Source organism: Melospiza georgiana, chromosome 4 (genome assembly GCF_028018845.1).
Source record: "Melospiza georgiana isolate bMelGeo1 chromosome 4, bMelGeo1.pri, whole genome shotgun sequence".
Classification (NCBI taxonomy): domain Eukaryota; kingdom Metazoa; phylum Chordata; class Aves; order Passeriformes; family Passerellidae; genus Melospiza; species Melospiza georgiana.
Genome location: NC_080433.1, coordinates 67004420 through 67028007, shown reverse-complemented (window position 1 = coordinate 67028007; position 23588 = coordinate 67004420). Strand labels below are relative to the sequence as shown.

The window sequence follows — 23588 nt, the reverse complement described above, 5'->3', positions numbered from 1 at the left end:
AGATTGTGGAATTCTCTCTTATGTAGTGCTAAGAATCAAACTACTGGAATATGTCACATAGATTTGTGCACTTTCAAATGGTAATTTAATCAAAACTTATCAGGATACAGACCTCTGTCATTTCTCTCTCATACAGACCTACCCAACCCCCTGATAATTTTCTCCTGTGAAGTTTGTAATAGATTTTTGTTGAAACAAAGTAGAACATGAAGAGTCACGTTCAATGGTGGAGTGACATCATGCTTGTAAACAAGATTCTCTGTGCATAGCTGTACATTATTTATTGTGATGCAGCACTCTTTCTGATACTGTAAAAAATATTAAGTGTCACTGGACATATTCTGAATTTATCTGTATGTCTGTATATGCCTTTTATTGGGAAAAATCCTGCCTTTTGCAAGGGTGAGGTTTTGCAATCCATGAGTTTTGTTCCTTCTGTATTTGCACAGGTTTGTGGGGATGTGTGTGGCACTCGAGTTACTGAGTTGTTTTTCTAGCAAGTAGTTTGTTAGAATTGAATCATTTTGAACAATCAGCCCTCAGCATGATGTGACTATAACCTTTAGGATGAAGTATATTTTTGCCGTGGAGTTACCTTCAGTAGCCACGTGGGCATTGCCTCATTCCCTTCCCACGTTTGCTCCTGCAGGAATGCCAGAGCTTTGAGCTGCACTGCTGCATCTGGCCTGGTGTCTGGGATGGGGCAACCCTCCCACGAGGCTGCCTGGGCTTCCCATTGTGGGGAGCAGCCTCGGGCAGCCTGCAGAGCACAGAGCCAGCTGCTCTCTGCTGTGCCTGCTCTGAGAGTCCTGAGAGCCTGTGTGTGCCCCTGGCTGAGAGGAGAGAGCAGAGCAGAGTGTTGGGAAGCAGCTGGAGCAGCAGCAGGGTGGAAATCACAATGCCAAGCACCACTCCTATGTGTGTGTGTAGGGTTTGAACCTGTGGATTTGAGCGCAGTGTTCCTGTGTCCTGTGTGTGGGATTTCAAAGCTGCCCTCACAGTTCAGCCTGGATGCCAAGGCTGTCTCCTGGCATCCCTGTCTCTCTGGGTACCACTGCACTTGAGCTGTGTGAATCAGGACAGTCATCTCAGTCCAAACCTGAGAGTCAGCCTAGCTCAGGTCTCAGTGAGGATACTGGCTAAAAATAGATATCCAGGGACTGTGGTAATCACAGGCAGAATTAGTGTTTCTTCCCTGGGAATCTCTCTGCTGTTCCTGATGCTGTGTGGCTCCAGGAGGAGCATTTAATATCCCTCATTGAATATTTCTGCCATTGATTCATCCATTTGCTTCTGAGACAAGACTTTCCACTTCTGACATGTTTGAAAGATAGTTTAGTATTTGTTTTATGCCTCGAGAAAACTACATCTTAGACTTTCTTTTGCCCACCTTACTATGCTTACCCTGCCAGACATGACCTGGTTGACCACTCATCTACTTTGTACTGAAAACACCTAAATTCCTGTAGGGCTGATTGTTATCTGAGACTTTCTTGTATGCTAATGCTTCCCCCTTTCTGGACAACAGAAGTATATTGTGATTTGCTACCAGAAAAATAGAGAGTAGTTCAACTTGCTCCATAACAAGGAACTATGGGCCCTGTTTTTAAATCTCCCAGTAACACATTTGGATGACCTCCATGAAATCCCAGTCTGGGCAGGAAGGCTTTGTCTGGTTGCTGCTGAAACACTGATTATTCACATAAGCTCAAAAATAATTGCTGATCAAGGTTCTGACATTCTTGCTATTTTTTTTTTCTAACAGTAAATAATTTGTAAAATCTGTTGCACAATAAACTAAGCTTCTTGTAGCCAAATAAAAGAGTGAATTTAGAATTATGTAGCTGAAAAAGAACCTTTTTCTTTGATAATCCCAGTAACTTGTTTCAAATTATCTTAGTTTTGTGGTATATGTTCTTTTTTTTTTTTTTTTTTTTTTTTTTTTTTTTTTTTTTTTTTTGATGTACTGAGGTAGCTGTCTAGAGGAGTTAAATCTTCATATCTACAGATTATATACAGAGCTGACAGCCAAAGCCCTCCCTGAGTTTGGGGAAAGCTTCTGAATGGGAGCAAAACATTATTTTATGCTTTCTTGTTAGAAATATGTCAGATTCCAATTTTTTTTTAATATGAACACATCTGCTGAGACCTGCTGCAAATTTACTTGCCTGAGGAAACAACTCAGCCATCTGATGGTGACAGTCATGACTGATGTCCTGAAATGAATTTGGCCCAGAACATTACTGACAAAATAAACAGTTCTGAGGAATCAAACAGCCCCCATATTACAAAACAGCAGTTGCATAAAATATGCTGTCTGTTTTGATAAAAATGTGTCTACATTTTTTGTCTTTTTATTTAAAGAAAAATTGTTCAGGGGCATTAGAATTCATGTTTCAGAATAACTTTGCTGGTTATGTTACTCTTGTGCTCACATATATATGTGTTTGGGGGTTGTAACAGCTTATTAACCAAATAATAACCTTATTATTTCCTTCCTTATGGCTAGCACTCCAAACCTCTGTAGTTGGGTTTCCCAGTGTATTTTTTTGCCACTTGGACCTGTCACTCCTGTGTGTGCTGGTACAAACCATCTGTGGCTGTGGTTCAGAAATTGTAGCTTTGCTCTGGTTTTTTGTACCCAAAGGAATAACAAGTCAGTTTGCATCTCAGGCTGTTGTTACTGTCTCTTCTCTTTCCTCAGCAATTTTTATCTCTTGGGTGTTCAAGACATGATGCATAACTCCCATGTAAAATTCTGTGGGTTAAAATAAAAAGGTTAATATTTTTCATTTTTCAGTTCTGTGTAAACATGAAGGGCAGTTTTTAAGGTTGAATATTAATAAGCACTGTAAGGGCATACATTTTTAATGTGGCTGCTGCCCACATTTGAAATTAGGTCATTCAGATTTTCTTCTTGCTCTTTATTCCAGCAGTTAATATATCACATGAAAGTAGAGTTCAAGACCAGTGGTTTTTACTAATTAGAAGTCTGAAGGTTGTATTTGGAAGGCAAAACATAAAACTATTTATCTATTTTATCTCTAGTAACTCTTGAAGGAGCTGGTAAACCTAGAAATGAAATGGAGGCAAAGCCATGTGTTTTAAGTCGTGTTTTGCAGTCTCTCCCAGCTGGAAACAAGACAGGAGCCTGATTGCAAATGTTTGCAGCATGCAGTTGGAGATGTGCCAGGATGGCACTATGAAACATTTGCACTGGGGCTCTGGTGGGGGTTGGCATTGTTATTGACCTACCTAAGGAGTTTGAAAGGTTAGTCAAAGCAAAAGTTGATCTTTTAATGGGATTACAAATTGATCTTTTTCTCTACAGGAGTATCTTTAGTGCCTGATTTCCAATAGGTATATTTTGTAAAAATTAAGTAAATTCTTTCCCATACCCTGCTTGCATTATTGTTTGCAAGATGCCGATTTCTGTGCACTCCATAAATAATGGAGATGCAGATCTAAATGTTTCAGATCCACTCATGATCAGCAGTAAGTAACAGTAACTCCTACAAAGCTGAAAATGGTCTCGAAAGCTTTTTAGTTACTATGTACCATCTCCTGCAAAGCTACTTAAAAGTTAAAGGGAATACCAATGGGTTCCTGTAAAGATACAAAAATAATGCTTATCTGGTGTTTGTAGTTGTCACACTTGGAATGAAGTATAACATTGTTATGTTTAAAGCAAGTTAGAGTACTACAAAAATAATCAAAATGTTTTTTTCTTTCAGCTCCAGCGGTAAACCGATTCACCAGACGTGCGTCAGGTAGGCTGAATGAAATTCCATTTGTCTACATAATAGCTGAAACACTATGCTGACACTGATTGTCCTGTAAAATGTAATATGACATTTGTCAAAGTTCTTTAAAGATGTCAGACTTGGGCTGACCTCTAAATTGTTACCTGCTTCACTGAAAAATGTAGCCAAGGTTTCAGGTCAAGGAACTTGCACAAGCCCTTCTTGTTGCTGTGGAATTTATTAAAAACCTAAGCTTTTTTGTATCCCCCCCTCCTCCTCCTGAAAGAAAATAATTTCAGTTCTAGCAGATCTGAAGGCTGAAAGCAAGAACTGAATGTAATCTGGATGTCAGCAGGGTTACCTTGCTTACCCCACAGACAGCCTGAAACTGCAATTTTGTGATCAGTTATGCATGAAGAAATGTTCAGCTGTGTTGGAAATCTCAGTGTTTCCAAACCCAGTCTGGTCTGTGTGCGTGCTGCGTTGCTGTGCTGTGCAGAGCTGGCACGTTGGGTCTGGAAGCACCGTTCCCTTGGTGGTGCTGTGTGGTTGTGTTGGGTGTGCACCTGCCTTGCCTGGTGCTGGTTTGTGCATTCTTCAAGATAACTTGGTCCTGCTGGCTCAGAGGACTCTTTACCTTATTTCCATTACATGTCCTCCACGTTATGTATCATTATAAGTTAATATTCTTGCCCTTTCCTTATTGTTCTGCTATGTTATGTCCTTTGGGCTTAGTTTTTGAGGGCTTTTTTTTTCTGAATTGTGAGCCCCAGAATCTGGATCTTACTTGTTTGAAGTACTATGAATCTGAAAATGTGGCATAAAAATCACCATGAAATGTAATGAGACTCATGGCTGACTCATAGGAGTCAGGAGAGCAGGAGATGTGAGCTATTCCTAGTCATTTCAGTATGCCATATCCAGTATAAAATGCTCTTTGTTTTCAACTTCAGGTCATTTTTAATAAATGTATTTTATAATGCAGTAATTCTATCTAGACTTCTAGTTTTGGTTGTTACAACCTCAGTCAAAAAGTCCCTTGTCAATGTAAAAATAGTTGTGAAGATACTCAGGATTACTGAGGAACTGCAGGGGAAAAGGGAGGTTTGCAGGATTGGTGCATAGCAAAGGAGGTTTGCATTATATTGGTGCAATATAATACAATAACACAATGGTTTGGGTTGGAAAGAACCTCAAAGATCACCCGGTTCCAACCCCCTGCCACGGGCAGGGACACCTTCCACTGTCCCAGGTTCCTCAGAGCCTGTCCATCCTGGCCTTGGACATTTCCATGGATGAGACATCCACATCCACAGCCAACCTGTGCCAGTGCCTGACCACCTTCACATAGGTGGCACAAAGCAAGAAAATGTAATTAATTCCAAATATTCTGATGCTTTAAGTTATGATAATGCTTCATGAGGTACTGTAGCTTGAAATGAAAGGGATGATTTGTTAACTGGTGCTCAGCAACAGTGAGCAGGGCTCCATGCAAATCACATTTCATGTTTTAAGGAGAGTTCTACTGTGACTGATTGATAGCTGACAGTAATGAATGCAGTCCTTCTAACAGATGTGTGATAAGCTTTTGCATTCAGAGAGTTTGACTGTTTGAAAAGCTAATACTTGTGCACAAAAAGCCCCCAATCAGTTATTCTTAATGTTTATTTAATATTAAATTAACATTTATTTTTAAAAAGAAACTAAAAGCATGCTATAAGTCTGAAATTTTTGTGCATTTATTGGGGAGATAATTTCTGTGGGGAACTAATATTTCATGTATTTTGGTCTTGTTGTGAGAGATAGAACAGTTATCTTATTCAGAGTAATGAGTCAGGTGGTGTAGTAAATCAGATGTAAATCATGTGAATACATTTCAAACTAGAACAAGGAAATGCTGCAGTCCACCATGTGTACTATTTTATTAAGTTAGTGGTAGCTTTAATAGTTAAAATTTCTATTTTTTCAAACAAGAAAGCCTGTGAAAGGTGATGGTTCTTACTTTTCTTCTTAAATGATAAATGACTGTCAGAGAAGTACAGTGCATTTTAGAAAATTGATTGTTAAAATATAAAATTAAATACATAAATCAGACTATGCTGATAATATAAACATTTCACAGGAATGTTTGCAGTCCTAAGCATGTTTTTAAGTCCTTTGTTTTTAATTGAACAGTTGTCTGTAGATTAAGGCAATCAAGACACCTTGCAAGGGGAAAAGCTAGATAGTAGCTGTTGGGTTTGGGGTTTTTTTCTGCTTGGTAGCTTAACAGCCTTCTGTAGTCAAAGCTGGTTCTCATGTTTAGGAAATGCCATATGTATTATGTAGGCAGACCAAATGAAATGTAGGGTTTTTTTCCTCAAATATGAACTTCTCCTAATTTTAGGCTGTTTGGCTAAGAGCTATTTTAAAATTTGAAATGTGCAATATTGTAGATTCTTGTCCGCTTTTGAAGATTTTCTTCTGGTGAATATTTCTCCAAGCTAGTGGTGAATATTAGGAGAGTTAGCTCTAGAATGTGGTTTCATGTTGCATGTGATTAATGATATTGCAGGCTGGTTCGGGGAGTGTGTGACTTCAGGGAGCCTTTTTGTCATGCCTAGAGGTTCTCTCTACTTCTCTTGCACAGACCTAGGAGTTGTGCTGCCTGAGGGTGGATTGGTTTAAATAAAGCAGAAATACAGGAGGTTCTGGTGTGTTGATTTGCATTCGGTTTCCAACATTCCCTCACAGAGAACAGTAATTCTCTGCAATGGGTATTTTGATGTTGCTGTTACTCTTTGGGTAATGCCTAGTATTTTGCTTGGTTGCATAAGATATAGTTATTTTTCCTAACTGAGCTAGAAATTAGGCACCCAGAGCTTAATTGCTGAAGCACCTACTGAAAATAATACAGCCCAGCATTTATTATTTAACAGCTGTTCCTGTTGACATGCTGAGAATGTATTAATGAACTGTCATTGGTATGTAGAGGAAAAAAAGCAGAAATAAGCTAGGATAAATTAGCTGTTCTGGAATTCCACTTCTTAAAATTTATTGAGCTCCCTAATTAGATATCTCTGATGTGTGTTTATTCATATGTATGTGTATATATGCAGTGTGGGCTCTGTACATAAAACACACTTATAGTGCTGGTGACAGCTACTCATGGGCTGGTTAATAATGCACTCCATTGTTCTAGGCTGTGCACAAAGAATAATAGATATCACACTCTTAACAAGAGGAGTTTAGTAAGAAGAGGAGATTAAAATTACTTTATAGAGCTAGAATGAACAATGAGACAGCTGCAAGTAGTTAATCCTTATTTTTATTTTCAAATCTGGTGGCACTAAGATGAAGAGAAAGGAAAACAACTGTTGAGGCAATCAAGAGACTTGGGTGTGGGAAAAAAGGGGAGCATGAAGGGCACCCCTTTGTCCTTCAGACAGGATGTGGGAGGTTCTGTGCAGCATCATACAGGGGGAAACCTGGGAGCAAGTTTGCCAGAACAATTTATTCTTCTTTGTGTGAGTTGCCATTAGGAAGAAAGTGACAAAATGAGAATTTTGGTCTGCAACATCCTGAACCATTGTGTGGACTGGATTAGTCATGGCCAGAGTAGCATTTATATATATATATATCACTGCTACTTTTCAATTTAATAATTCCTACAGGAAGCATGGCAATGTACTTAAGTAACATGGTGAATTTTACAGCATTTAGACTACAGGAGTCCTTTTAGTGAAAGAATGGCTAATTGCTTCCTGAAATTATGGAAGAGCATAGGTAATATCAAAAATTAAATGATTAAATATATAAACTAGTATTTAGGAAGAGCAAATCGACATTGCTAGCCAAGAATAGAAAATGTTCCTAGGAACAATATTTCACTTGTGATTTTCAATCAACTCAACTATATTGAGGTTTTCTTAAAAAGATTGGCACTCACTTTCCTGTGGCATATTAAAAATTGTCAGAGAAAGGCAGCACACTGAAATGAAGTGCTATTCCCTTTTATAGAGTAAGGCAGAAGCTGGGATTGTACCAAAAATAATGGTGTGGAATTAAATAACTGTAAAGTCCCCTTTGAAATGCTCAGGTAGGATGCAGTGTTGTGGAAGCATATCAAGTGACAGAAGAAGAATGAAGACCTTTATTGATGAACCAATAATTCCAGTTCTTCAAGAAGAATCACTGGTTCTCCTTCTTCTGAGTGATGAATATTCCCCAAACTGATTCAAGTGATGTTGGATTCACCTTTGTTCATTACCCACGTGTAGTTAATCCCAAATTTGAAATGTCCAATATGTCACATTCCTGAGAGAAGCAAGGAACAGCTGACATACAGTGGTATCTGACACTAAAACTCAGTTCAGCACTAAGGCTGCCATTGTCATGGTGAGGAAAACCAGAAGAAAAGGTGCTGTCACTATTTGAGACTGTATCTCCATTGCATGAACAGAGTACAGTAAAGAAAGCATATTGTGCCTTGTCAGGGTCCTTCTTACAATTACCATCACTGTAACACTCAAATCCTTTGCTGAATAACAACAAGGGTGTGGTGCCCTGAGCTGTAGGCACCTTAGAGCCACTGGATCAGGGAGAATGCTGTGCTTCAGTCTGCTCCTGGTCCTGCTTAAAGCACATATGTCATAGAATATCCTAAGTTGGCAGGAAAGCACAACTCCTGTCCCAGCACAGGAGACCCCAGGAGTCACACCATGTGCCCAAGAGCATTGTCCAAATGCTTTTTGAACTCCATCACATCTGGTGCAGTGGTCATTTCCCTGGGGCACCTGTTCCAGTGCCCAACCACCCTGTGGGTGCAGAAAGTTTTCCTAATGTCCAACCTAAACCTCCCTGGCACAGGTTCATGCTGATCCTTTGGATCCTGTTAGTGGTCACCAGAATGAAGAGATCAGGGTCTGCCCCTCCCCTTCCCCTTGTTAGGAAGCTGGAGAGAGCTGTGAAGTCTCCCCTCAGTCTCCTCCAGGCTGAATAAGTCAAGTGACCTCACCCACTCCTTGGCTTTCTCCTTCAGACCCTTCACCATCTTCATAGACCCCCTTTAGAATAATGTAGATCTTTAGATCTCTGTGTTGAGCACCCAAATCTGCCCCCAGCACTGGAGTAAGGCTGCCCCAGTGCAGAGCAGAGCAGGACAAGCCCTTCCCTTGCCCAGCTGGTGCTGCTGTGCCTGATGCCCCCTGGACATGCTTGGCCCTCCTGGCTGCCAGGGCACTGCTGGCTCTTGGGAATGAAGAACTGATCTCAGTGATCTGCCCCACGACACTTCTGGGTCTGTGCAAAGATAGTGATCAAGGCTGTTTGCCATGCAATCCATAATTAATTGATCCAGCTTCCTTTCCTTAGTTCTTCTTGCATAGACTATTTACTGTGCACTTCCTCTGCAAATGAGACAGTCACAGAAACAGGAGTTTAATTTGCTCGTTTCCTCTTATGCTTTCTGGAAATTTGAGAAAAGTTCCTGTAGAAAAATGAAGTTTTAACATAGGCCTAGAGATGCCTAAAGAACATGAACATTTGCCTCCACTCCTAACCACTGTTTTCATTCAGAACATTTGATAAATAACATCATGATGTTAAACTGGGGAGTTCCTGTCTTCTTGTTACCTTGAGATTTGTTGCTTTTGATGCAGATTTGAAGAAGAGCCTGTGTGCTTAGAAGCTCTTCTGCCTCCTTCCAGGTTCAGTTTTTTTGGCTGTTCTAGTGACAGATTCTGCCCATGAAACTTTTTCTTCTCTCAATTGCATTGGATGTACACAAAAACTCTTCCATACTACAGTGTAGAGTTGGACAGTAGTATTCTTGTTCAAAAGAAAACAAAATTTAGGCTATCTGCATTAATTCAGGGAATTTTAAAGTGGTTCATATTCAACTTTCATTTGCTCTTCTTTTAAAACTACAAAACTTGAAGCATAGATTCTAGTAGGTTGTATCAAAGTGTTTTCTTGTATATATGATGAGCAGAGGTTGAAAATGAATTTTTCAGAGCCCACTGATGGAGCTGAGTTACAGAAATAGGCAAACTGTTGCAAATCAATGTGATGCCAGGTTTTAGACACAGCTGTGTTTAAGCTGTTTTTGCCATTAAGGCTTAATAAAAGAGGAAGAGATTTCGTAGATGCATACTACAGGGCAAAGTTTGAGGTGGTGGAGGAAGGGAGGAAAAAAGGCAAGGAAAGGGGAAGAGAGAGATGTGGGAATAAGTACGTAAGCCTTGTGCTCTGTGATAGGTTGCTATAGAGAGGGCTCTCGATATTGGTCCCAAGGAGGTGGCAGGGAATGAAGGAAGTAAACAAGTAGTGATTGACCTAGTTTTTACACACACAAATATTTACGCTATGTCTTGAGGAAAACTCTTGGACTAAATACTTAGTAAAGCAATGGACTAAACTGCACAGGAATGTTGCGTTATCTCAGAAGTTTTAAAGAACGGAAACACCTTTTCTTGATGGAATAGAGATGCAATTCATACTGCAGCACTGCATAGATGATTTAGATAGATGGTTTAGATGATTTATTGAAGTTTCAACTGTATTTCTGTGTTTGTTTAGATGTCTTTGCAACCACATATTTCTTGACTGCCTTTATAAACTGATAAAATGTGCAGAGTAATCATTTTTAAATTGCACAAGTTGGTAAAGCTAGATAGCAACTGTTTCTTTAGAAAATAGGGGAGTTGCGTTTTGAGTTCACAAATTACTGTGTATCCCTCTTTATGGGAAATTGCAGTTTTTCCTGCTGTCGTAGTATAACCTTTGAAAAGCATTATGAGCGTGGTTTTGTATCAATAAAATTAATCATTGCAGTTTTTTCAGCCATTTGGGCTGGTCTTGTTTCAGACATATGAAACATAAACCAGAGATTGATGTTGAAATACAAATCAAGTTTGTCTTTAGGCACTGTTGCCCAGCCTGTTTGAGGAAGAGCTCAGAAAACCTAGCAAGGTATCAAGTTGTCAGACTGATTGACCAATACCTTTAGACTCATTTTTATACCAAACTTGTACCTAAGATGGGTATGGGAAGGTGTGTTTGTACATCAGCCCTACCTGCAGCCAGCAGTGTGGCCTCATCCATAGCACTGTTTGGGAATGGTCCTGCTTGGGACTGTGCCAAGGACTGGGCTGGAGCCTGGTCCGGGTGAGTGAGCATGGGGGAGGCAGCGGTGTGGTGGTTCTGCTCTGAGATGGAGTGCTTGGATAGTGCTGGTTCTGAGCCGGAGGGAGCGCTTGAATAACGCTGGTTCTGAGCCAGAGAGAGTGCTTGGATAACGCTGGTTCCAAGCCAGAGAGAGCACTTGGATAATGCTGGTTCTGAGCTGGAGGGAGCGGTTGGATAGTGCTGGTTCCAAGCCAGAGAGAGCACTTGGATAATGCTGGTTCTGAGCTGGAGGGAGCGGTTGGATAGTGCTGGTTCTGAGCTGGAGGCAATGGGTGGATAAGGCCAGTTCTGAGCTGGAGAGAGTGCTTGAATAATGCTGGTTCTGAGCCAGAGAGAGTGCTTGGATAATGCCAGTTCTGAGCTGGAGGGAGCACTTGGATAATGCCAGTTCTGAGCTGGAGGGAGCGCTTGGATAGTGCTGGTTCTGAGCTGGAGGCAATGGTTGGATAATGCTGGTTCTGAGCTGGAGGCAATGGGTGGATAATGCCAGTTCTGAGCTGGAGGGAGCGCTTGGATAACGCTGGTTCTGAGCCAGAGAGAGCGCTTGGATAATGCCAGTTCTGAGCTGGAGGCAATGGGTGGATAATGCCAGTTCTGAGCTGGAGGGAGCGGTTGGATAATGCTGGTTCTGAGCTGGAGGCAATGGTTGGATAAGGCCAGTTCTGAGCTGGAGGGAGCAGTTGGATAATGCTGGTTCTGAGCTGGAGGGAGCGCTTGGATAGTGCTGGTTCTGAGCTGGAGGCAATGGTTGGATAAGGCCAGTTCTGAGCTGGAGGGAGCACTTGGATAATGCCAGTTCTGAGCTGGAGGGAGCACTTGGATAATGCTGGTTCTGAGCTGGAGGCAATGGTTGGATAAGGCCAGTTCTGAGCCAGAGAGAGCGGTCGTATAATGCCGGTTCTGAGCTGGAGGGAGCGCTTGGATTTGGAGCCGAAGGCAATGGTCAGGGCAACTGTGGTCAAGTTGAGCTCCACGCTGAGCACTTTTGGCATATGATTCACTCCCTCTTTTTTACACATTTTTTATTAATATTGTTCCTGTTACTGTTCTTTCCTTATATTTTTTCTCTTTCCAGTAAATTGTTCTAATCTCAACCCATGATCTTTACCTTTTTTGCCTCCAGTTCTCCTCTCCGGCCTGCTGCAGGGGGAAGAGAAATGAGTGACTGGCACATTGGTTTGGAGAGTCTCAGTGGGAGCACTAAATTCTTAAACCTCAACAGTCATACTGTGTGTTCTGTTTTAACCTGCTTCTAAGTTTGCTTTCATTATTGATAGTCTCAGAGATCCCAATAACACATGATCAGAGAAGTTAATAATCTTCCAATGCTTTTATCAGGATGCTCATAACTCATGATTTTGAAACAAATAAAGTAATGGAGGTTTTTTTTTGAATGAGAATGTATCCATGTTGTTGAAGGAAAGAGGAAGGATTTAAAAATAAATTTAGAGCAGGTGTGTATTGATAGTCATTATTAATTAGTTCTGATCTTTTTTCTCTAAAATATTTCAGTATCTGTGTCCATGATGATCTCCTCTTTGGCTGCTGTGCTATATTGTCCTTCCACACTTGTGTTAGGTTAGGGAGGTATGCTCCCTCCACCGTAACTGATAGAGCATGAATCTGTAGGCTGTTGTATCTGCTTACCAGTTTTCCAAAACAATTCCGTTCCATCTGTGACTTCATGTGGTTTGACCTTCATGCTACAGAAGATTTATTCTGAAGGATAAAATATGAGAAAGACAATGCATGTTTTACATAGCAAGTTGTTCAAAATGAAATTACAGTATTTGTTGTATTAATGTGAATGCATCCTTAAGGGGCTAAGGTGAATAATTCCTTTTCTTGTCCTAATAACAGTTTTGTGTGAAAGTGAAAAAGATTGATTTGTGGTGTCTTCACAATTATTGTGAAGAATTATAATGAGCATGCCAGAATGAAAAATTGCTACAATTTTTCTTTGCTACAATGCCACAATCCATTCATGAGGAAAATTTTATATATTTATTACATAGAATAGGAAAGAGAACTCATTGAGAAAATAAAGAAAAATGAACTCGTCAGAGGAAATATTAAATGTAAATGTTAAAGCCTTGTTCAGTTTTCTTGTTAAACCTGAGATTGCATGGAAACACTAACTCTTTCCCCTCTAGATACACAAGAAAATAATGAAAATGTGGAGATTCACTTTCAAATAACCAGTCACAGAGGAGGAACCCCCATCAGCCTAAACTCAAAGCTTCAGTCAGTCTTTGAAACCATCTTTCACTCTGAACATCATCTACACACTGCAACAAAATTGGGAGCTTCTATCCTTTACATTGTTTTGCATGCAGTCTAGTAAGTGATGAGTGCATCTTTTAAGGCACAAATTCAACGCCCACCTGTCAGCCTTTTCTCTCCTGCTATCACAGTCTGAGCTTTGGAAATACAGCTTCTGGTTGGAGCAGTACTGTAGCAAAACTGTGCTGTCTGAGCTGGGGACTTGGAACACTGAAAGGGAGAAGTCCTAAATAATAATTACTTTCAAGTCTCTTATATCCTTGCCAGTGAGCAACAGGAAGAGACTTTTTTTTTTTTTGGTAGTGTTGATTTGGGGACTACTTCCACCCCTATTCTCCGTGGTCCAGAGCTGAGTACACTTACTCTTTTGTTCATATTTTTTGTCTATCCCATCATAGTAATGTATTATGTATTGCAATATATCATCATAGTAATATACTAATATCAAGGATAGTTTTGTAGGACACAATTTAATTTTTTCAGGCATTTTCCTTACTGAGAAAATAAGCACTAATCTTATTCTTTGTTTGAAAAAACTGCCCCATTTATGCTGTCCATTTGGGAATAAGTTCCTGGGGAATGCCAGCCATCACGACTTTGAGATTTAGGCTCAAATAGATGAAGTCAAAAAAGCAGCCAACAGCAGACAAAAATGTGTGTGTATGTATTTATAAAGAACATAGCAAAATGTCTCCCTATATAATGCTTACCTACTGTTCTGTAGGATTTTTAGGCATATCACAGAATTAATCATATTTTCTCATGGTTAGTGAAGGAATGTGTCAAATGCGAAATAGCAAAGAAGGAAAAAGAGAAATACTTACGCCTACTATGTGGCATAATTACACTGGAAAAGATGAGATCCTAATCTAAAAGATCTTCTTGAGGTGTGCTCCTGGGATCAGTTTGTTCGTGAGTAATTACAGCAGAGAATCTAAATTGTCATTGTGGTTTAGTAGTGCCCAATGACATGAATATGTTATTGCATGTTGGTGAAGACTGTACATTTTGTTAATTGAATTTCTTGGCTGTGCAAGTCAAACCGTGTAGGAAGAACAAGTATGGAGTGCCCCATTGCTCATCCCAATATGTGTGGGGCTTGTTAGACCTGCACAGTTGGCTTCTTTAATATGCCATCCAGGAAACTGGTCTGTTGCAAGGATGAGGAAGGGAAAGTGGAACAGTTCTTGTGGGTCAGTCCAAGAAACACAGTCCACCTGCAAAAAATACTAAAGTACTGTTGGAGAGCTGCGGTCACGCAGCTGTCACAGCAGCAAAGCAGAGGCAGGAGCAGCACAGTGTGACAATAGCTGATACACTGGCTTAGCAAGGCCTGGGAGAGAGGAGTAGGAAGCCTGTGCTTGATGCAGTCAAAAAGAACAATTTAGTGGGATTCAGATCCTTTGTGGTACGCCCACCACCAAGTGCCCAGCAGCAGAGCTGGTTGGGTGAGACACCCTCACTGCCTGCACTGTGCACATTCCCATCCCTGCAGAAAACCTACCCTGAAAGGGAGGGAAGGTTGAGACATGTGATGATACAGAAGCTGTGCTGCATGAAGGAGACAAAGACTGCCTGCCATGAGAGGCTGCTTTGCTGCAGTCTGACACAGATGTTAGCTATGTGTATCTCCATGCTAACACCCTGTACCTGCTGATGTGATCTGCAGCTCATGGTAGCCTCTCACCTGACTCTGAGCCAGTTCCTTAAAGCCTTCTGCACAGAACTTGACTGGGGAATGCTCAAGAAAATGTAGATGTAAAGTTAAAAGCAACAGGAATATTTTAATTCCTGTAGATGCTCCGACCCCCACGTCAATGGAATACTACTGTCACCTAATGTAGAACAAAAAGCTGTCCTGAGAAATTTACATATAAAGCAATTAATTGAATGGCACACAACCTTATGGTTTATGTTTTCCAGCTTTTTAAACCAGGTAAAAATATAGTGTGTAACTGTTGGTGTAGAGAGATGCTTTAAGTGGAACATGATGTTCATGATTTTGTTTAAAACAGTATTAATTTGGAAAAAATGCATGACAGTAGATACAACCCACTAAGTAATGGTATTTGCTATACTTGTCTAAAAGCCATAAGCCATTTTGTCACATACTATGATTCATTTATGTATTCTGACTTTCTAAGTAGAATTTCTTACATGTTTTCTTTCTGAGTAGACCTTGTGCAAATCTCAGGGGTGCCAACTGGCTTTCTTTGTCAGTTGTTGTGATGATGATTTTCCAAATAATTTTTTAATTTTTATTTTTTATTTTGGTGATCAAGCTGGTGGGGAAACAAAATTGTGATAGAGTGCACTGGCACTTGTTTGAAATGCTTGGTTTGAATTGCAAATTTTTCAAGAGTGTGCTGACTTTTCGCCAAAAAAAGGTAACATTTATCAAGGTACAGAATGTTTTTATTCCATTAAAAAACTCTTTTCTCCTGTGCTTGGCACTGGCAAGGACACACACTAGTGTTGAGTTTGGGAACCCTCACTACAACAAAGACATGGAGGGAGTCCAGGGAAGGGCAGCCCAGCTGGGGAAGGGTCTGGAGCACAAGCCCTGCAAGGAGCAGCTGGGGGAGCTGGGGATGTTCAGCCTGGAGAAAAGGAGGCCCAGGGGAGACCTTGTTGGTTCTACAACTGCCTGAAAGGGGGCTGTGGCCAGGTGGGGGTCAGGGTCTTCTTCCAGGTGACAAATGATGAGGAGAAATTACCTTCAGTTGCACCAGGGGCGTTATACATTGGATATTGGGAAAAATGGATTCACCTAAAGAATGGTGAAGCCTTGGAAGAGGCTGCCCAGGGAAGTGATGGAGTCCGTGTAAGTGCTCAAAGAATGAATTGATGTGGGACACTGATATGTTTAGTGGGTATGTTGGTTTTAGGTCAAAGGTTTGACTTGATGATCTTGGAGGCCTTTTCCAACTTTAATGATTCTATGATTATTTAGGTAACTGGACTTATATAATTTTGATTACTTAAAAATGCCAATAATACCCAAAATTCTGGCATATCCATAAATTTCTGGCAAATAATTCTTAGGATGTACTGCTTTGTGGTTCACCTCTGACCATAATGTCATTCTTATTTGGAGTTGGAGGAAGTTTTTTCAGTATCTGTGACATTTTCAAAGCTGAAGCAAAATCAGTTTCAGTGCTGGGTGACTTTTAGTTTAAGAACTGTTTAAGAACTATATGTGACAAAATAGCCCTAAAATTTATAATTAAAAGCTTTGCATTAAGGTTGAATTATTAAGCAGAAAAAAACCTTCTACACCAAAAGTTATAATTGACTGATTATGAGTTGCCTTTTCTATCATGAATTTTTAGACCTTTGTATTCCAGACTAGGCCTTATTTTTTACAAGCACTAAATATGTCCCATCAATTTGAATGAGAAAGGAGGTGCTCAGTTGGGTGGAGGCTGAGGTGGCAAGTGGTTGTATTGTGCAAGAGAGGAAGCAAATTTCAGGGGCATTTCTATTCATTTCACACTTCTCATGCAGGGCTCTTTAATCAAAACACACGACAGAGGGATCATTTGCAAAGGCATTATTTATATGAGCAATTGGAATTGTCTCTATTTATAGACTGGTTGCAATCACACCCAACCACTGGGTTTCTTAGTGCATTTATCATACAAGTGCTGCCAGCAGGAACTCTGTGTTTACTTCCCAACCTGCCATTTTTAACAAACACTTCTTTTTGTGAAACTTCTCTGTTTTTCTTCCTGGTGTTGGTTTCGTGACTGCAGAGTTAAAACTACCACTGTCCTTCCTTCCTGAGGGTAAAACCAGCACACTTTAATGACTGGGCTGTGAAACTGCACAGTGGTGCAGGTGAGCACAGTGTACGTAAGTGGCTTAATGGAAAGTAATAATGTAACCCTGGGCTGGTTGCATTAATGAGAGCAATTTGTAACCAGCCATCGGGGATGTGCATGTGCACCTTCTCTAGCACCAAATGTTTAGCATCATAACATTTGGAGGGTTTTAGTCTGCATTTTTTTTGTGTGTGTGTCCTGCACAAAATGAACTGGGAGTAGCATAGCTTCATGTTGTCCTCTTATTTTTGGGGAGGATTGTGTCCAGTGAAGAGCTACTATTCTGTTTTCCAGTTGAATCATTGATCCTGTGGTTGGCAGACACAGACATGTATTGGGAACTGTCTGTTGTGTCTCTTTACCTTCTAACAGAGATACTAGAGGGGGCAGATGCACCAGCACAAGGGAGAAAAGTCTTATCTCTGGTATATCTGCCCTTCTCTGTGTCTGACAGGCTGCCATGATCTCTGTACAGTGCTTTTATCTGGTGTCTCTAATTCTTTAAGAGTCGCAGAATCATTACCAGGCTTCACCCTTATGGGTATATTATGTTAAAAACACTTAACTTCATGAGGGCTTAAAAATATGCTGGGGCCCTTCTGCTGTACCCACTGAAACCTGTTGCAATATTTATACATTTTAATAACTGATTAAAAAAAAATTTAGTTTTCAAAGGTAAGTATATTTTGCTGAGAAGTTATGAATGGGTTTATATGACGAGGAAGATCTTAAAATCTTTTCCACAGTTCACTGATTTTTTTTTATCTTCCCTCTTACACTGAACCTTTTCTTAGGTTTTCAGTGGTGACAGCATAATAAGAAACACTTTATTTCTAACTCTTCTTGAGAAAGAATAAAAGAAAATATGAAAAGCCTGTTTCTTACTAGGTGTGTTGCAGTTGGAATTCATGCCTATTTTAGATAGTTTTGTTATCATCAATAAATTATTGTGTTTTTCTCTGGGCAATACTCTGTGTGACTATTGACAGTGTCTCCGTACATCCTCCTCCTCACTGCAGATCTCACATTATTTTCCCTAGGCAGGACCTGCAGGGACTCCATACCTGACCCTCCCTCATCCTTGAGGGAGGAGTGGGTTACAGCACAAGCTGCAGCAAGTTCAGAGAGGTGTCAGATCCTGCAGCCACTCTGCAGAGTGAACCACTTTCTGCTTAGGCAGATTTTCTTCTGCATGATGGGTCCTGTTCTTTTTGTTTAAAGCAGAAATGTCTTTATAATTTATGTCCATTGCTGTGAGACTTGAAAAGTTTAAATTCCATCTTTGATCCGGATGAGAACTATTTTCATTGCTTAGATAGTGACGCATTCCTGATGAATGCTCTATTCCCTGTTCTCCTTAATTCAGCAAGGGGAGGCCTCAGGTGCCCGTGTGTCACGGGAGTGGAGCAGAGAAAGCCACCAAGGCTCACCTGGTTCAGGTGCCTGAGGTTTCAGGGACCCTCTTGGTCACTGCCAGGGGCAAGCACCATCTGTGCATCTCTGGGACAAAACTGATTGGGATGGGGTTCCTAAGGTGACTTCTCAAGACTCTTTTTCCACACTTGTCATGATTAAGATGAGAGCAGTGGAGCCCATGGAGCTCCAAGTCTTGTGATATGGATGAAGCTTCTGTGCTGACACTTTGTACCACTGGCTTACCAGTCTACACCAGGATATTAAGCATGAAGATATTAAGCAGCTTTCAATGTTGGGCCCCTCTCTACTCCAGGTGCTGGAGTGAGTCCAGAGAAGGGCAGAGGAGCTGGGGAAGGGTCTGGAGCACAGGTCCTGGGAGGGAGGAGCTGAGGGGGCTGGGGGTGCCCAGCCTGGAGAAAAGGGGGCTTAGGAGAGACCTTATCACTCTCACAACTGCCTGAAAGGAGTTGCCTGTGGCCAGGAAGGGATCAGCTTCTTCTCCCAGGCAGCTAGCAACAAGAAAAGAGGACATAGCCTCAGGCTGTGCCAGGGGACACAGTTTTGTTTGGACATCAGGAGGGATTTCTTACAGAATGGCTTATTAAACACTGGAATGGGCTGCTCAGGGAGGTGGTGGAGTCACCATCCTTGGAGGTGTTCAAGAAAAGAGGGAACATGGAACTTGGTGCTATGGTGTAGTTGACAAGGTGGTGACCAGTCAGAGGCTGGACTTGATGATGTCAGAGGTCTTTTCCATCCTAACTGTTTCTGTGAAAATAGTTTCAAATGACCTACGTAGAAGAAGTAGGTTTTTTTACCATAAAGCAGTAATGAACTCTGGTGCCTCTAATATTGGGGGCATTAGGAGGCAAACACCAATAGCATGCTCAGAGCTACAATCAATAGCATTTCTGTCTTTTATGCGTGTGGCTCTTTGCAGTTCCTGAAGCTTTACCACATTGTGATGATCATTCTGTATATTCCATTATTATCCAGACTTTTCAGTTTCTTCATATTATTGATTTCTCTTTGTGCATGTATAAGATGGAAAATATTCACCAGACTTGAATCATCTATACACTGGCCTGTGTGTACTATGCAACTTTGAGAGCTTCAGCTAGCTGTAAATAACTTTGCCTTTGCTTTACAGGTTGGCCCACTGAAAGGCCCTTGAGAATATAAAAAATCCCATGCTGATTTATAAGTGTTTACACCAAGTGTAGTGCCTTCAAATTCATTTGTCACAGTATTCTAAGTGTGGCACTGCTTATTTTCAACACTTGTAGCTTTCAATTTTTATTGCTTTTTATTGTTCTCTATTTCTTTATAATTAGAATAGCTTTATTTAGCATGCCAGCAGTGGGTACCTCAACAGCCTGATTCATTCAACTCAGTGTGGTTCATTCAGCCAGAATATTTTTGCTATCTCCTAGTTGTGCTTTTATCTTGGTAAATTTTACACTGAATGATTATTTAATCATTAAACCTGAAATTTCTAGAAGTCTGGAGGGAACTGTATACAAATGAAATCAAGAAGTTCTTTAGCAGTGCTGCTTACAGATGGGACATTTATAGAAGAATACAATTTCCTTGGGGTTCTTTTATCTTTCTCTATGACCTTCATTATTCCCTCTAAGTTTGATCTCTAAAAGAACATTGTGTTACAAATAATTGTTTTGGCCAAAGAAGCTAGATACCACTCTGTCTTACAATAAGCGTTAATTTATTCTTTGGTAATTAACGGAGTTTTTGCTGAAAAGCAGCTGTAGGTACTTCATTTCCTGGGAGAAAAGAGCTATAAGCCTGAATTCTAGCACCTGGTAAAATGAGATGTTAACTCTTTAATTTGTGCTGTAATTCTAGGAGCTTTTGTGAAAAGTGGTTACGTGGGATACAGGATTTCTTAGGATATTGGTTTCGGTAAATGTGAAGTGTTTGGCTCGGGATCTTCAGTATTTTGCCCTTTCAATTTTGAAGGAATTGTAGCTTACATCTCTTCTCTCATGAAGTAAAAATAGAAATAAAAATATTTCCTCCCTTCCATTCAGTAAAAAGAATCTTATATGTTGTTTTCCTGAAAGTATGCATCTCTTTTGCATGCACAGCAGTTTCAAGAGGAAACCAAGTTAGAAGCACATATTTTATATTTAGTTTTCAAAATGGCAAATGCACTTTTTTCAGAGGTTTTCTGATATGGATTCAGTTGCTGAGAAGTTTGCTGTATTTGCACTGATGTGCTTTTTCCTGTTGCCTTACAGTTTAATTTTCTGCTGAAATGATGTGAGGTTGTGGTTGTGTAGGGGAATGCAAGAGCTGGTTCCAGTGGAGATCCTGTCTATTAAGGCAAGAGACTAGCAGTTGAGGTTTGTGTAAGAACAAGAAAATCTGCAGAAAATGGAGAATACTGGAATATAGCAGGAAAGTATTTGTGGAGATGTGCTCAGCTTTTTCCAAATAATGTCACGTAATTATTAAAAATTTGCTGCAGAAGTCAGGAGGCCATTCATGCAATTCAGTAATTTCTTATTTACGGGACAAAGCTCAATCTTTCTTGATCAGCTGAAGGTGGAGAAGGATGTTTTTGTCATCACAGTCATTTATGTATGGAATAGACTGGGAAAGCCTATGGGAAGGTTTGGACTGGGAAGTCCAACTGTCTTGTCAGTCTGATGCTGTCTGAGGTCATATTGCCAAGTATTCATCAGTGAACTCCTTCTGCACACATCTGTTATTTTCCTGGGGTTCATCTTTTCCTCAAGTGCAGAGTGGTTTTAAGTAAATACTGAGAAAATGGAGTTAAGGGATAGTGAACATCATAAAAGAGTAAAACACCTTGGAGCACCCTATGTGTACTGCTGACACCTCACCCAGCCATTCTGCATCCTTTGGAATAGTATAAAACAAGATGGAGTGAAATGGCACTGTGGAATTCTGCAAGATCCATAGATAGAAGAAGAAATAAAACTGAATTCACAATATGCAGGAAAAAGATAGATATGTTTGTGTGTTCACCCATTTAGTCTTTTGAATACAGCAGTATTTCGTTCATAATGGTGCCAAATGTGTATGTGTGGGAGGGGTGGAGGGTGTTCATAAACCTGAAAATAAAAAAATGCTCCTTTTTTAAAGTCCTCAGAGTGCACTGTCAGCATTTACCTTTGACTAAGGACTTTCTGAGAATCACTAGTTTCAAGTAGTGACAGGTCATTAGCTGAATGAGTGGAGGCTTTTGGGTTTTTTTCCTCTTAGAAAAAGGTTAGTTCTGTGAGACCTCAATGCCTTTTTTCTTGTTCTGAGTGTCAAGTAGTCATGCAGTTACAGACAACTTCTATTATTAAAACATAATTGTAGGAATCTGTGTTTTCAGGGTGATTATTGTCCCTCTTCTTGGAGTGATAATATTTGTAGCCCATTTTTTGGCTTATTACAGTTGTCTGTGTGGTGTTGCAGATGCAGGTGAGCATGTACTGATGGCTATGTGGGACTTGCTTTTTTACCTTGGTGTGTAGCTACCAGTATTATTTAATCACAGCACTTTATATTTTGACTAGGAAAAAGTAAAACAGCACATATACTATTTCATAGTTTTGATTTGTCTTCTGAACTTCCTTTGGCTATTTGAAAAGAATCCTGTCAGCAGAAAGTCTTGACTTTATTTTTTGGAATTGTTGAGAAAACAGATGTTCAAAATCAACCATTTCAAAACTTGGCAGAAACATTTTCCCTAATGTTTTTTGTCTACCTTGTCTTCCTGTTATATCTGGAACCTGTTGAGTAAGTTTGGTTTATCATATTTCTTATAGAGGATTATGTGAGCATGACGTACCCATTCAACCCAAGCCAACATACCTAAAATCAGCATGCTAGAATTCCAGGAGACAAGCTCTGTTAGCTTATTCTCGTTTCATTTTGCCTAGCAGCCTGGGCCCAGGAGGAATGGGGAGCATCTCATTACAGAGTACTTGGGAATGTAGAATGTAGGGCACTTCTGGAGAATGGGAAGGGTGGGTTTAAGCTTCCTTCCCTTGGTCCCATAGGGTGAAAACCAAAGGTAATTTGCTATAGCAACCATTCTTTCGAAGGGATGATTCCACCTCTTTTTTAGGTGCCTATTCTCAGCTTGCTGTTTGAATCCCATATGGCTGCAGGATTTTCTGTGAAGCCTGTTTGAGATTGAGTTTTGCACTCCCTTATCTGCCCAGACCAAATCTTCACTCTATGTGGGATCACAGGCTTTGACATGTGCTGCTGAAGAACTCTTGAATTTATGACTTAGACATCATTCCAAAGGGTCAGAGGTGTGTTCTAGTTTTGGAATTATGTGTATCTCCTTTATTTTGCTGGATGATAGATTGCACTGTGTACCATACTATCACACTGTAATACCTGCTATTGGCAGGTTTTCCACCTTATCTGTTTAAATAAGTTTTAAACTGGTCAAATCCCCTGGCAGGACACTGAGGCAAGCTTGTCAGAGTCAATAGTTTTGGATTTGTCTCTACTCTCCCTACAGCCACTCTTTACATGAATCTTGAAGGTCACCTTCTGTTGTCTCCTCTCAATTTTTGAAATATTTGTCTGCTTTCTTGAATCTTTTAATATCTTTAAGTTTCCGGTTTTCAGTGATTATTTTCTTTGTCACTCCTAACCATTTTCTTCCCCTCACTACTTTCTTTTTATAGATATCTTGTTTTTGTCTTTAAACACTAGCACATAAAATAGCCATAGATATGTGCTTTCACAGAACAGCCACCACCTTTTTGTGTCACTAGTCTTTGTAACTCTTTGCAGATCCTTGACACAGATTTCTCATGTATTTTCACTCCTATTTTCCAGCTGTTGTCTACATAGCAGGCTCTTTTGCCTTAAATACATTTTCTGAGAGGTGCTACCACTTTCCCAGACAGTTTTTATTTTTAACCCTCTTTAAATGGACTAACAAAATGGGCAAATATTAGGTTGCATTGCTCAGAATGTGGTTTTTTAACAGATGCAATTTATATTTGCTTACATTGTACGTAAGAGATGACTTTTGTAGTGGGAAAATAATTGTCTTTCTGATACCATCCTAATGCTGACTTTTCAATAAGAAAAAAAAATATCTGTAATGGAGGTACTATGTAATCACGTCACTGTATGGTTTGATATGAAATAC

The 23588-nt window shown here is 40.2% G+C and overlaps 1 protein-coding gene across 1 annotated transcript in view; it reads left to right on the top strand.

The window, feature by feature from the left end:
* The window catches only part of PRKAR2B (protein kinase cAMP-dependent type II regulatory subunit beta), a 76407-nt gene that overhangs the window by 26910 nt on the left and 25909 nt on the right, over positions 1 to 23588 (top strand). The window contains exon 2 of the mRNA XM_058023101.1: positions 3735 to 3770. Coding sequence (XP_057879084.1) covers positions 3735 to 3770 — 36 coding nt within the window. The remainder of the gene's footprint in view (positions 1 to 3734; positions 3771 to 23588) is intronic.